Source organism: Ochotona curzoniae, unplaced genomic scaffold (genome assembly GCF_017591425.1).
Source record: "Ochotona curzoniae isolate NIBS_2020 unplaced genomic scaffold, NIBS_Ocur_1.0 contig_291, whole genome shotgun sequence".
NCBI lineage: Eukaryota > Metazoa > Chordata > Mammalia > Lagomorpha > Ochotonidae > Ochotona > Ochotona curzoniae.
This window is the reverse complement of record NW_024465649.1, coordinates 1,826,426-1,839,573: the sequence shown is the minus strand read 5'-3', so window position 1 is coordinate 1,839,573 and position 13,148 is coordinate 1,826,426. Positions and strand designations below refer to the sequence as shown.

At 36.9% G+C, this 13,148-nt stretch overlaps 1 protein-coding gene across 3 annotated transcripts in view; it reads left to right on the top strand.

Annotated features, from left to right (window-relative positions):
- Positions 1-13,148, top strand: part of PDE4B (phosphodiesterase 4B) — a 449,962-nt gene that overhangs the window by 62,816 nt on the left and 373,998 nt on the right. The window contains exon 2 of one of the 3 annotated variants that reach the window (XM_040978412.1): positions 11,257-11,266. The exons of the other annotated variants lie outside the window; for them this stretch is intronic. Within the exon in view, the coding sequence (XP_040834346.1) occupies positions 11,257-11,266 (10 nt within the window). The remainder of the gene's footprint in view (positions 1-11,256; positions 11,267-13,148) is intronic. 3 annotated transcript variants of the gene reach the window in all.

Genomic DNA, 13,148 nt, shown 5'->3' with positions numbered 1-13,148 from the left:
CTACTGGCTCACTCTGCCCCAAATGTCTTATAGCTGAGAAGTCAATTTAGGTCTTCCATGGAGGTGTCAGGGACTCATCTGTTTGGAACTTTACTTGCTGGGTTAGTGTCTGCATTTAGGGGGAGCTGAAATTGTGAATGGAGTGATGAGTTGAACCCAGGCATTCTGGTAAGGGATGTGGATATACTAGTAGGTGTCTTTTTTTTTTAACAATTTATTTTTAAAAATAATGATTACATGGTTGATCAGGGTGAGAAGGATCAAGATATAGGGAAAATTGGGTGAATTAGTTGCTTCCAAATTTGCTGTTTCTTCTTGTTTCTCCCCCTTAGTAACAAAGGGGATTACCACTCATGACTTTCCATATTTCCCAATACCCAGAGATGAGGAACTGTTACCTCATATCAACCCAGAGACTCAATGTTTACATGTTCCAAGGGTTCTGTCCAAGTGGTTTGGACAGTCATGAAGTGCTACCAAGTTCACCGATCCAGGGACGATGTCGCCCTCCCAACGTCGATTGGCTCCATTCACCGAAATATTTTTACTGTCATCGTTTGTTTAGGTTGTTGTCCAGTTAGTTCTCTTCTGCTACAGCACCAAATGTGCTGCCTTATTCTCCTTTTACAACAGGGCCAGTGTCAACTGCTTCACTTTTTTCATTCAGTAGGGCATGTTCTTGCTGGCAAATCCAAGAAGCTGGGCCAGGAGTACCAAACATCACTGAATCCTCCATCCCTGTGGCTCTTGAATCTGGCACCCACCTGTTATGTGGGCTCTGGGACCCAGACCAGGAGAAACAAGCCCCACCAGATTCCTCACCCTGGGGTTCACAGAACCAACATCCACCTAAAAGGTGGGCCCCAGGGTCTAGGCCAAGTGACCCATACCCCACTGGCTCCCCTGTCCCCGGGGCTCAGGAACCCATGCCTCAGCAACACATGCCTCAGGAAAACATATGGGCCCCATAACCTGAGCCAATCTACCCTACTCCTGTCAGATCACCTGTCCCTGGGATTCACGAATGTGGCACCTGCTTGGCCAAGGCTGCCATGATGCCTTACCTGAGCTTCTGCAGTCTTATTGCGCCACCTGGCCCAGTCTAGTCTTCCTCCCTTACCCCCTCCTGTTGGTGGGTGCTGCAACCTATCCCAGCCCAGCCTGATTGATGTCCCAGTCATGATATGAACTGGCTGGTGTTGCGTTCTGATCTGGCTCCTTCTGCCCACTATGCTTGTACTCAGATCTGCCAGTGGGTATTATGTGCTGGCCCAGACTGGCCTGTCCCCAGACCTGACCCACATGTATGCCAGTGGGTACTGTAACCTGACATGGTCTAGGCTGCTCCTTGCCTTGCTCCTTGCACTCTCCCGCAGGGTGTTCATTCCAATGGAGGAGTTTCTCAAGTTCCTAGGAGGTGTCTTAATCATTACACCAACTACTGCCTTCTAGAATATCTTACGTTGTTTCGAAGTTCACCAAGACCATTATCAATATCTGGTTTATATAGCCATAGTAAACATTACATAGCACTGTTTATAATCATGGGATTGCTTCAACTCAGTTCTGAATTAAAATCTCATTGTTATTTTCAATGAACCATCAGGTAAAAAATACATTGGCTCTTAATATAGAAAATTCTCAGATGTTAACACGATTGCAGGTGCTTATACGGAAACATTCTCCCGTACTTGGGTGATATTATTCTCTTCTCTTGTGTACAACAACCATTACTGGTCATAGTATTCTTTTCTACCAGATTCAGTCTCAAAAACCTTATTATCTCAGTTTTCAGAAAGTCACAACCTATTAATTTGGCTTGGCATGTGAAAAGACTGCTTATTTTTCATCCTGATGTAAGCATTTTTGAGTTTGAAAATGTCTCTGCTCACTATTTTAAATGAAGCTTCCTTCTAGCCCAATTACTTTATATTTGGGAAAGATACCAGATTTAATTCCTGGTTTTTTTTATCTTTCTGTTTCATTATATGCTAGAACTCTAATAGTAATATCTCTAAAACCATGGTTGAATGCAGTGATTATCACACTGATTGCTACGTGTCCAAATCATTGTAAGACTTCTTAATGTCCTGTGTCACCAAAGCATGTCAATTGTTAAAGCACAGCATTTGTTAAGAATTGTAAAGAGTACCTTTAGAAGATACATAAAACTTCTAGTGATAGTGGCAATACCAATCATAGAAACACAGGTGTTGAACAAATAGTGTAAGGGAAGGTATATGGAATTATAGACAAAAGAGCCTTGGTGCTTTGACTATAAACTTCTTGGGCCTCACTTTTCTCTGTAACCCGGTGTGTATAATACAATTAAATGTCATACCGTAGGTTTCTGAGCATTACCACAGAAACATTTCATCCATTTACTAGCCATATTTCTGTGATGGAAGTTTATTACTTTTTTTGTACTTTTGATTTTGCACTTTGCAGGGAAAATTATGTTCTAACATTCTTCTAGATTCTGTACAGAAATGGAGACTGTGATGTGTTGCTCTTCCTCATTCTTCTAGGAAATGTCACACATTCTAATATTAAGACATCTCAACATTACTCTAAGGATTACACCATAGTTTTTCTTTGTTCTGAAAACCTCACTTTAGGCTAGGAACAGAATTATAGAACTTTAGAAAAGTTGATGAAATTCAATCCAGTAAGAATCTGCAGATGAAAGATGATGCACCATATTCAGGCTGGAATTCCCCTCTATGTTAGGAATACTTACAGATGGACATGATAAAATCTATGACACTTAAATCTTGCAAGCTTATTATCTAGATATATGCACCAGATTGAATTGCAAATGCATTACAATTTACATTCTCAATGATAATTTGCTCTCATGTTAATTACCAAGCAAAATGCTTGGTATGAACATTTACGTGTATGGATAAAGGTCTGTGCTGTGGAAGCGAATGAATTGCCTATGGTTGGGTTAGGTTGGCTTTCAAAGCACAAAGTCCTGTTAAATAATTCATTCACTTACGTCAGTCTCCTACTTGATTGTTTTTCAATTTTTCAGGGGTTTAATTTTTTTCCACATAAACTTTTTTCACATGCAGGTTCTTTATTGTATTTTGATGCTTGGTTCTTAATGAAAATATCAAGAATACTCTTTAGGAAATATGTTTTCTATGGCAAAATAGTTTTAATTAAAATGCATTTTTGTATAAATGCATTGTAGTATAAATAATAGCTGAGAAATCAAAAGAGAATTACCATGCTTGTCATAAATCACCTTGACAACAAGCTCAATGTTTTGAATATTAAATCATTTAGAATTTCATGCAGGTGTACAGGTCTCTCACCTTGGCATCTCATCTTTTTAAAATCCTTCTGAGATTTTACCGTTACTCAAAAATCTCATTAAAGTTTGTTGCTGTACTAGATATTTTTGGCTGTCTAACTCATTTGTATTTGAAACATTTCCTCAAGTTTTTACCATCATCATCATCACCTGCACTTTTTTTCCCACTATTTATTGAGCTGTAGAAATTTATGAAAACAGTATTCAAAGAACACTTTGATGATCAGAATATGGGAACTACCCCTCCAGAAAAAAGTGATTCCCAGTCCCCTGTCTTCCTCCCAAAGGACTTAAAATCACTGGGTCAGTTACCATCCCCCAAAGTGCTCTTGCCTCTTGTATTAAAAGGAAAAGAGAGCCCTCTCAGTAGATAGTGTTCTATGCAGATTGCTTTCCTGCCTTGGCAGAGCTCTTGTTTCTCCTGTGAATCATTCCTCAGCACACAGTGTTACCATTGTGTTATCTGAAAGAGCGAATCCTGCTGGGTGGTGGTGCAGCTACTCTGCTGGGAAGGTCACAAGTTCATGTCTGCTTTGCCTTTCCACTAGTAAAAAAGTGTTCTTGCTGGGGAAATAGAATTGAAATCTTTCTCTGCTGAGAGGTTTAGGCCTTTCATGGAATCCCCTAGCAGTGGTGGCTAAAGGGCCATTAACGGTGGTGAATTGCAGACAAGGTTTACCCATGCCTGCTTTCTGCCTTTGTGTGTGTCTTTTAGCATTTCTTCTTAGTAACTGCATAAGCAAAATTGCCTGGGAAATTGGTTGAAGTGATTGACAATGAAGCAGATGGTGCTTCATGGGAGCCAGGAGCAAATGTTCCTGTAGTTTAACTAAGTAACCTTTCTTTATTCCACAGATTTGTTATATATCAGGCATCATTTTTAGGTGTTAGAGTTAGTGTGCTAAGCAAAGCACGAATATCTGTGCTCATGGGACTTTTATTTTAGTGAGGATGTCACTGTTACCAGGCAGTGATAGAAGCTGTTAGCGGAGTAAAGCTGAGGAGGGAAGAGAGTGGGTGGGAGCTGTTCTATACAGGGTCATTATGGGCAGCCTTTCCTGTAATATTGTGAGCAGGTGCCTGAAGGAATAAAGGACAGGTCTGATGAAAAATCGAGAGGAGTCTTCCAAGCAGAGGTAAAAGCAAACACTCCTGCAGAGGAAGTGTCTTGGTCTTGAGTCTGGCCACGTATAAATTTAACATTTATTGAAATAGGAGTATATTTGTGGATAACTTATGGAGATTTGTAATTACATTTAAAATATCACATTAAGAAAAAAACTTATCTTACCACTTAAAAATTATGTGCATATGATGAAGACATAATAATTTTGTTACAAATCTTTTTCCATAGAGACATCAAAAGGTTGGAACAGCATACTTCAAACTTAGTATACTGTAACTGCTTTTTTTAACAACTGAAAATGTACAGAAAATGTTGTTTGGACTGCCTAATTTTAGTATTCAGCTGTTGCTGTCACGATTCAGAAACCTGGATCACTGCCTTAAGAGGCACATTTCCTTAGCTGTAAAAATCTGATGGGATCCACAACTGCAATCATAGTCTGTGATTTTAGAATATAAAAGGCTTCACTAAAAGGGGGAGAGTGGTGGTGTTTTCTTCATTTGAGTCTCATTTGTGTTCTCAATATACATTATTTTGAGTCTCTTCATATACCCATGAAGAGCTAATTTTATTTTGTTGCAATATGCGGCAAACAATGTCCGTTTATTTTAATGGATACTGTTCAATCAAATCACAGCATGTGTCAGAAAATCCAGAGAACTGAACCTAGAAATGGTCCTAGTCACAGATAGGAAAGAGGAATTAAAAAATCCTGACATGTAACTGTGATGGTTAATGTGAATTGGGATTCTCATATGTCTTAAAAATGCATTTACATTAGTAAAAATGAGAAAATTTAAAGAGATTACACAAAAACGTTAGTAAGAGTTTGGTCATTCACCTCTAAAGTTTATCTATTAGCAAAAATAAAAATATTTTATTGTAGGTAAGTTAACACAAATCAAAATGCAAAACTCTAACCTAGAACTTGCAAAATCAATACAGTTTTCACTTCAAAATACTATTCATGGTAGTAATAACTCTGAGAATTTAGCAACTGACCTACGTATCTCCAACTATCTACCTCAGGTAGGTACCTGTGTATCTATCTGTATTCTACCTGTGTTTCTTAGAAGGTAGAAGAGGCTAGAAATGGAATCAGGACAACATTTTGATTTCAAATATTTAAGTTGGAAAAGAAGAATATTTTAATAACATGTGAAGGTCAGAGAGAGGGACAGAGAGTGAATTCTTCCATCTGTGCATGCACTCCCCAAATGACTGAAACACAGCAGGCTAGGCCGAGCTGAAACCAGCAGCCAGGACCTTCATCCTGCTTTCCCAATACAGTGCAGGGGCCCAAGTACTAGAGCCACCTTCTGCTGCTTTCTCAGGTGCTGTAACACCTGGATGGGAATTGGAGTAACCAGGACTCTGCTAGGCCCTGTATGGGATGTTAGCGTCACAGAGGGCTCCTTAACTTGCTATGCAACAATGCTGGCCACTCAAAGTAACTTTTTTTTTTTAAAGATCTATTTTTATTATTTTTTTATTGGAAAGGCGGATATACAGAGAGGAGAGACAGAGAGAAAGATCTTCCGTCCAATGATTCACTCCCCAAGTGAGTGCAACGGCCAATGCTATGCCAATCCGAAGCCAGGAGCCTCTTGCGGGTCTCCCACGCGGGTGCAGGGTCCCAAAGCTTTGGGCTGTCCTCCGCTGCTTTCCCGGGCCACAAGCAGGGAGCTGGAAGGGAAGCGGGGCTGCCGGGATAGAACCGGCGCCCATATGGGATCCCGGGTGTGCAAGGCGAGGACCTTAACCACTTGCGCCATGGCGCCGGGCCCTCAAAGTAACTTCTAAATAATTAAATGATAAAGTAAGTCTGTTGCTTGAATATAATTTCTTATTTCACCTTCAAATTACATTATGTGGTTCATAGTATCAAAGTTTATGGTATCCTGATCGATGACTTTTTAACAAGTGTTCAGCACACTAGTTTTACAATGTAAAATAAGAGAAAATTTTATAAAGTATTTATCATCTTATTTTGGGCATAAATGCATGCTTCTTCTCTGTTTTTGCTTTGTTTGTTATGAAGTTAGAAATCAAGTTTTGAAAATTAATTCCACTAGGTTTCAATGATGACTAACTGAGTGATCTGGGGTTATTAAGTAAACCTTTCTGTTATTCAGGTTTTTTTTTTATCTGCCCAGAATAGCTTGCATTTTTTGAAGGGGCATAATGGAATTTAAATGTATATGTATAAAAATGCCCCACCGCACACTCAGCTCTTAATAAATGAAGGTATTTACATTTCATTCTCATATGTTACATTCATACATTACATTCTAAAATCTGTCTTCCTTCCCACTTTCTTTTAAAATTATTTTTATTATTTTTCATAATACATTTTTATAGTTATAGGCATTCTCCCCTTTCATGCCCCTTTTTCCCTACATATGTTGCCCTCTCACCATTTTACCCAATATTATTACAGTAGTTTACTGCTTTAGTAACAGTTACAAGTTTAGCAATTGCTATTTAAGTTCATTATGGCCTTGTAGCTACAGAAGATAGAGAATTTAGTAATATATTGATGAGGTATATTTAACTATTTCACTGGATGTCCTTTTACTCGGGAGTAGAGACCTACTGCGATACTCTTCGCTTGCTAATGTGCTAATTGCCATTATCCAGAGCATTTGTGAGAATGTATGTAAGTACTGTTCACCTATGTATCTGTTTTGTATTTTGTAAGAACACTGCCTAATATTAAAGAGAACATATGATATTTGCCAGTTGGGATTGTCTTATTTCACTGAGCATAATGGCCATCAGTTGGGACCATTTCATTTCACATGGTAGAATTTAATGTCTGAATAGCATTCTATGGAGGTGATGGACTATTGTTTTTTTTTAACTTCTTTTATTATTGTTGTTGTTGTTTTATGATATAGTTCCATAGGCCCTGGGATTTCCCTTACCCGCTGCCTAAGCCCCCTCATCCGCCCACTGAATTCTCCTATATTATTACTATAGTATAGTTCTTCACAAATAGTCATATTCCATCATTGCGGGCATGGGCAAGGGCAGAGTCCAGCATCCTAGTGTCAAGATATAGTAAACAGTTTCACTGGGAGTCTATCTTTGATCTGAAAGTAGAGATGCATACTGCATTATATCCTTATATCTGGATATGATAGTCTCCATTACAAAGTTATGTTTCTTTATCCATTCCTTGTTCAATGGGCAGCTGGGTTCTTTCCATGCCTTTGCTGTTGTGGAGTGTGCCTCTATGAATATAGGGTTGCATGTCACTGTCTCATATGCGGTTTTCACTTCATTTGGATATATTTCCAGGAATGGGATAGCTGGGTCATATGGTAGAGCAGTTTTCAGTTGTCTGAGCATTGACCATACTGACTTCCTTTGTGGCTGTACTAGCCTACACTACCACTAAGAGTGGAGTCGGGTAGTTTTTTCCTCCACTTCCATCACAGCAGGTGTTTTAAGCAGATTTCTGAATGTAGGTCTTTCTTACTTGAGTTAGGTAGAACTTCAATGTGTTTTTTATTTACATTTCCATGGTACCTAAGGAGCCTGGGAATTTTTTCATGACTGTTAATCATCTGCATTTGTTCTTTTGAAAGATATGTGCTGATTTCCTTCACCAGTTTCTTCACAAGGTAATTGTTTTGTTATTGTTTCATTTCTGAAGCTTTCTGTATAACCTGGATGTTACTCCACTATCAGTTGTGTAGTGTGCAAAGATTTTTCTCCCATTCTGTTGGTTGCCTCTTTGCTTTGTTGATTGTTTCCTTGCTGTACAGAAGCTTCTCAGTTTGATGTGATCCAAATGATTTATTTTGGCATTGACTGCCTGTGCCTTTGGTGACTTTTCTAAGAAGTCATTACCAATGCCTTTCCTGTAGATTAGTTGGCTATACATGTGTGCAGTCACTTCTGGGGTTCCTATTCTGTTCCATTGATCTTCATCTCTGTACCAGCACCAGTCTATTTTGATGACCACTGCTCTGTAGTATGTCTTGAGGTCTGGAATTGTGATTCCTCCAGCTTGATTTTTATACTTCAGTGTAGCTTTGGCTATTTGTGGTATCTTTTGTTTCTAGATGAACTCTTGTATTATCTTTTCTATATTTGAGAATAATAACTGGATATTTTGATTGGGATCATGTTGAATCTGTACATTACTTTTGGTAATATGGACATTTTGATGATGTTGATATATCATTCCAGGAGCCTAGTAAATTCACCTACCTATTAACGTCTTCTTCTATGCCTTTTTAAAAATGTTTTGTCATTTTTATCATAGAAGTATTCTACCTCTTTGTTTAGGTTATTACCGAGATATTTAAGGTTCTTCTGTGCTATTTTTAAGAGACTTGATTTGCAAGTTGTTTGTGTATGCTAAACAAAAAATCAATTTGTTTGTTGATTTTATATTCTGCTATCTTGCCAGATCCTCTTATGAGTTCCAATAAATGACTCAGTCTTTTCACTCTCTTATGAGTCAAATCATGTAATCTGTAAACAGGGGTATTTGACTGCATTCATTTTATTTCTTTTTCTTGTCTTAGCTCTAATAAGGACTTCCAATACTGTGCTGAATATCAGTGATGAAAACGGATGTCCTGTGTAGTTCCAGATCTTAGTGAGAAAGCTTCCAATGTTTCCAAATTCAGTATGATGCAGACATTCATTTTCTCATTTATTGCAATTCTTGTGCTGTAGATGGTTACTTCTATGCCTATCTTACTTAGGTTTTTTTTTTCTCATGCAATGGTGTTGGGTTTTTTCAAATGCCTTCTTGGTATCTGATGAGAAGATCTTGAGAAAAATCAACAGAATAGATATCCCACTATCTATTTATTTCATCTATTTTATTAATAATAAAATAAAATAGAATAAAACAAAGAAGAAACAAATCAATAGAATCAGAGAAAAATGATATATAACATAAGAATAATCTAGAACTGTTACAAGCAAGTATATGCCAACAAATTGGAAAACCTAGAAGAAATGGCTGTAATTCTGGACAAATAAAATTTACTAAGACTGAATCATGAGGTGATTAAAAATTTATATAAATCTATAACCAGGACAGAGACTGAATCAGTAATTAAATCCCTCCCAAGAAAGAAAAATGCTGGACTAGATGACTTCACTACTGAATTATTCCAGCTATTTCAAGAAGAACTTACCTCAGCAACCCACCAATATCTAAAACAATAGAAAGAGAGGTATTTCTTCCAAATTCTTTCTATGAAGGCAACATCACCTTAACATGAATAAGAGAATAAGAGAACTACAAACCGATGTCCTGATGAATCTAAATACAAAAATCTCAACAAACTTTTGTCAATAGAATCCAACAACACATCAGACAGATTATTCACCTGGACCAGGTGGAATTAGCTCTGACATATAAGGAAAATTTAACATACAGAAATCAGTAAATGAGATGTATAACATCAACAAAATGAAATAAAAACCTTTCCATTTTCAAAGAAAATGATTCTTTATAGTCCTATGAACCCATCGTAGCAACATATACATTGACTTTTGTGTTTCCAGTTTCCAAAACTCTGAAATAATACATTTCTGCTTTTTAAGCCTCTCTGTGATGATACCAGGAATTATTAAGGTAGTGATATAACAAATACTTTATAATCTGGAAATGGCTTGTTGTTATTTGGTTTGTTCAGATATTGGAAGAAATTTGGAAATTTTGATGAAAATGTCTATATTGCTTTGAGAAAACTATTGGCAAAACCCTGAATGCTAAAGGTGCTTCTGGTAAGGCCTCAAAAGTCAGGAACATCTTATTGGAAATAGGTGGGAAGATCATCTTTGAAACAAAATAGCAAAGAATTTGGCCTAATTGTGTTCCAGGATTTTTTAAATGAGAAGTAGAACTCCTAAATGATGATTTGGCATGAACACGTATTGTGGCCCAGTGGCTTAAAACACTGTTTGATATTCCTGTATTTGCTACTAGAGAGCCAGTTCCAGTCTCAGCTACTCTTAACAAATCTATTTTGTTAAAAAAAAAATAGGTGCTATTGTGTGATCTATGAGTCAATGAAAAATTTAATAAAAGAAGCTATTTTGAAGTAATGAAAATAAAAACAAAAATATAAAGTCACATTTTCCAATAAAGTTTTTTTGCTTTTTTTTCAGTTCTTCATCAACACATTGATTATTCAGTAGCATGTTATTTAACTCCATGGTGTTGCAACTTTTTAAAAAGTTTATTCCTGTTATTGATTGATTTTGTTTTATGGCTTTACATTTAAAGAGATGTAGAGTAACTGTATAATAGACACTGTTATATCCTGATGCAAAGATGCAATGCAGCATGCATCTCTACTTCCAAATCAAAGAATGACTTCCAATAATACATTTAAATATATCTTGACAGTAGGATGCTGGACTGTCTGCCATCTTAGGCACCCACAATGTCAGGATACAGTTAAATAGCAGAATGATGGACTTATAACTACTTATGAAGGACTATACTATTGTAATAACATGGGCGAAATTGGGTGGGGAGGAGAGATTTGAGCATGAGGTAAGGGAAATCCCAAAACCTATGGAGTTGTATCATAAAATTTAAAATAAAATAGAAGGAAACTTTAAAAATATATAAATACACTACTTGAGAGAAAACCCAGAGGTGGGGGGTGAAATGATGACTATTTGCTGATAAGTCTAGGCGTGTGATTCATGCATCCAATTAACCATCTCAGCAAAAGAAAAGAATGTAGAGGTAGTTATCAAGAAAAGATGTAAGGAGGTACTTCTTGTTTTGGGAACTGAACAATTTATGTGAAATCAGCAAAAGTTTTAAAAAGGTTTACATTGGCCAAAATGCCACCAGTTCAGAATAAAGGGAGTATAGACAGGATGAAAGAAAAGAGTTCTTTCAGAGATTCTATAGACAGGACATGGATTGATAGAGCTGTCTGTCTATTAATACGTATTATCTTCCAGGAAAAAGGAAGAATAACCCTGAGTGAAGTTCAGAGCTCTGTGGATCTGTCACTGTTACCACAGGTCCAGACAGCATATGCCTTATCTTTAGATAAAGAAATTAACACATGAAGTATAGCTTTTGATCTTTGCTTTCTAACACCATAGAGAAGTTTGTGAGGCACATAATCAATGGAAATGACTATGAGGCTGATGTTGAAACTTTCCTATGTAGTAAACTACCTTGCTAATGAAGGCATGTATTTATAGGAAATTTTCACCAAATGTGAAGCAGAGAATAAGTTCATTAAAAATAACATTATCTGGACAGGTTCATCAAGTCACACTGCAATAGGAATTATATGAGGCCTTTCAAATTTTGGATTTTATGTTCAGTAACAGATATGTAAATATCAGCTGTAACCCAAGCTTCCCAACAGGAATTTCATTCTTGGCAGAGAGTGCCTACTCAGTATGGTTGACTTAGTAGTAACATGGCAGTAAGGATGAGGGACAGATTATGTCCCTTTTGGGTCTTGATGCTTTAAGATATCCATGCCACCACACACAGCAGTGAGAAAAGTATTGTTGCTTGGGAAGTGATCAGGATTAGATACAGATTAGAAGTCAGTGTCCACTTCTAGAAGGATTTCTCTTTGAATAGCTATAAAAGGCATCGAAACTTCTGTTGCTTGGAGATAACAATGTTCAGTGGCTCTGAGAACTAATTACAGCAAGAGTGAACTATAATAAATGATCCCAGCTACAAATTCCACAGATGAAAGAAAATGACATCAAGAATGTAAACACTAAAGACTTTGACAGAAGAATTGATGAAGCAAAAGTATGAACTATAAATTCAATTTGAAAGTTTGGAATTATTTTTAAACTGATACTGTACTGAAGGATTTTTTCCAAGTAATATTGGAGCAATATGATCCATTCTGTCTTTATTATCAAATATAGTTTTAGTTTTTGTACAGAAAGTATAGAGCATCTATTTGAAGAATCTGAAGGGTCAATGCTAGTAGACATATTGGGGAAGAAAATCCAGTTATGAGAAAAAAAGATCCACCATCATTGAGAATGGGCAAGTCAGTATATAGATAGTTAATACGCATAAGGAAAGGTGATCAACATCATTTATTAGGGAGATGTAAACTAATACTAGTATAAAATGCCACTGTTCATTGATAAGAATGGCTAAAACGCTAGCAAAAAGAAGTCCTGATGAACAGCAGAGCGCTGGAACTCTCATGTATTACTGGTAAAAAAAAATACAGAATCATACAGCAAATATTCAAGAACACAGCTTAATTTTATTATCAAGATGAACATATATTTAACATATGGCCCATGAATCCTGTTCTTGGCTCTTTATTATGTAGAGAGAAACCATATGTTTGCAATAAAACTTGCATATGGAAGTCTTCAAAAGCTCCAAGTCAGAAACTGCCCAAATTTCTTGTAACTGTTGAATGAATAACCAAACTATGGAATACTATTTAGCAATAGAAATGAATAAACTATCAGTAAATGTGACGTTTTTGCTGAACTTAAAGTATGTTTGCTGTGTTAATCTGGTTTCACTATTTATACAAGCTTATTAAAAAGATGCAGTTTCAATGATGGTGAACAAAGAATGCTGGGGAATAGGGGTGGGAGGAGAATATTGGTATACAAGTTTAGAATGAGAACTTTTTGGAATAATAGACATGTTTTGCACCCTGGTTGTGGAGATTATTTCCAGGGTCTACATGTGTT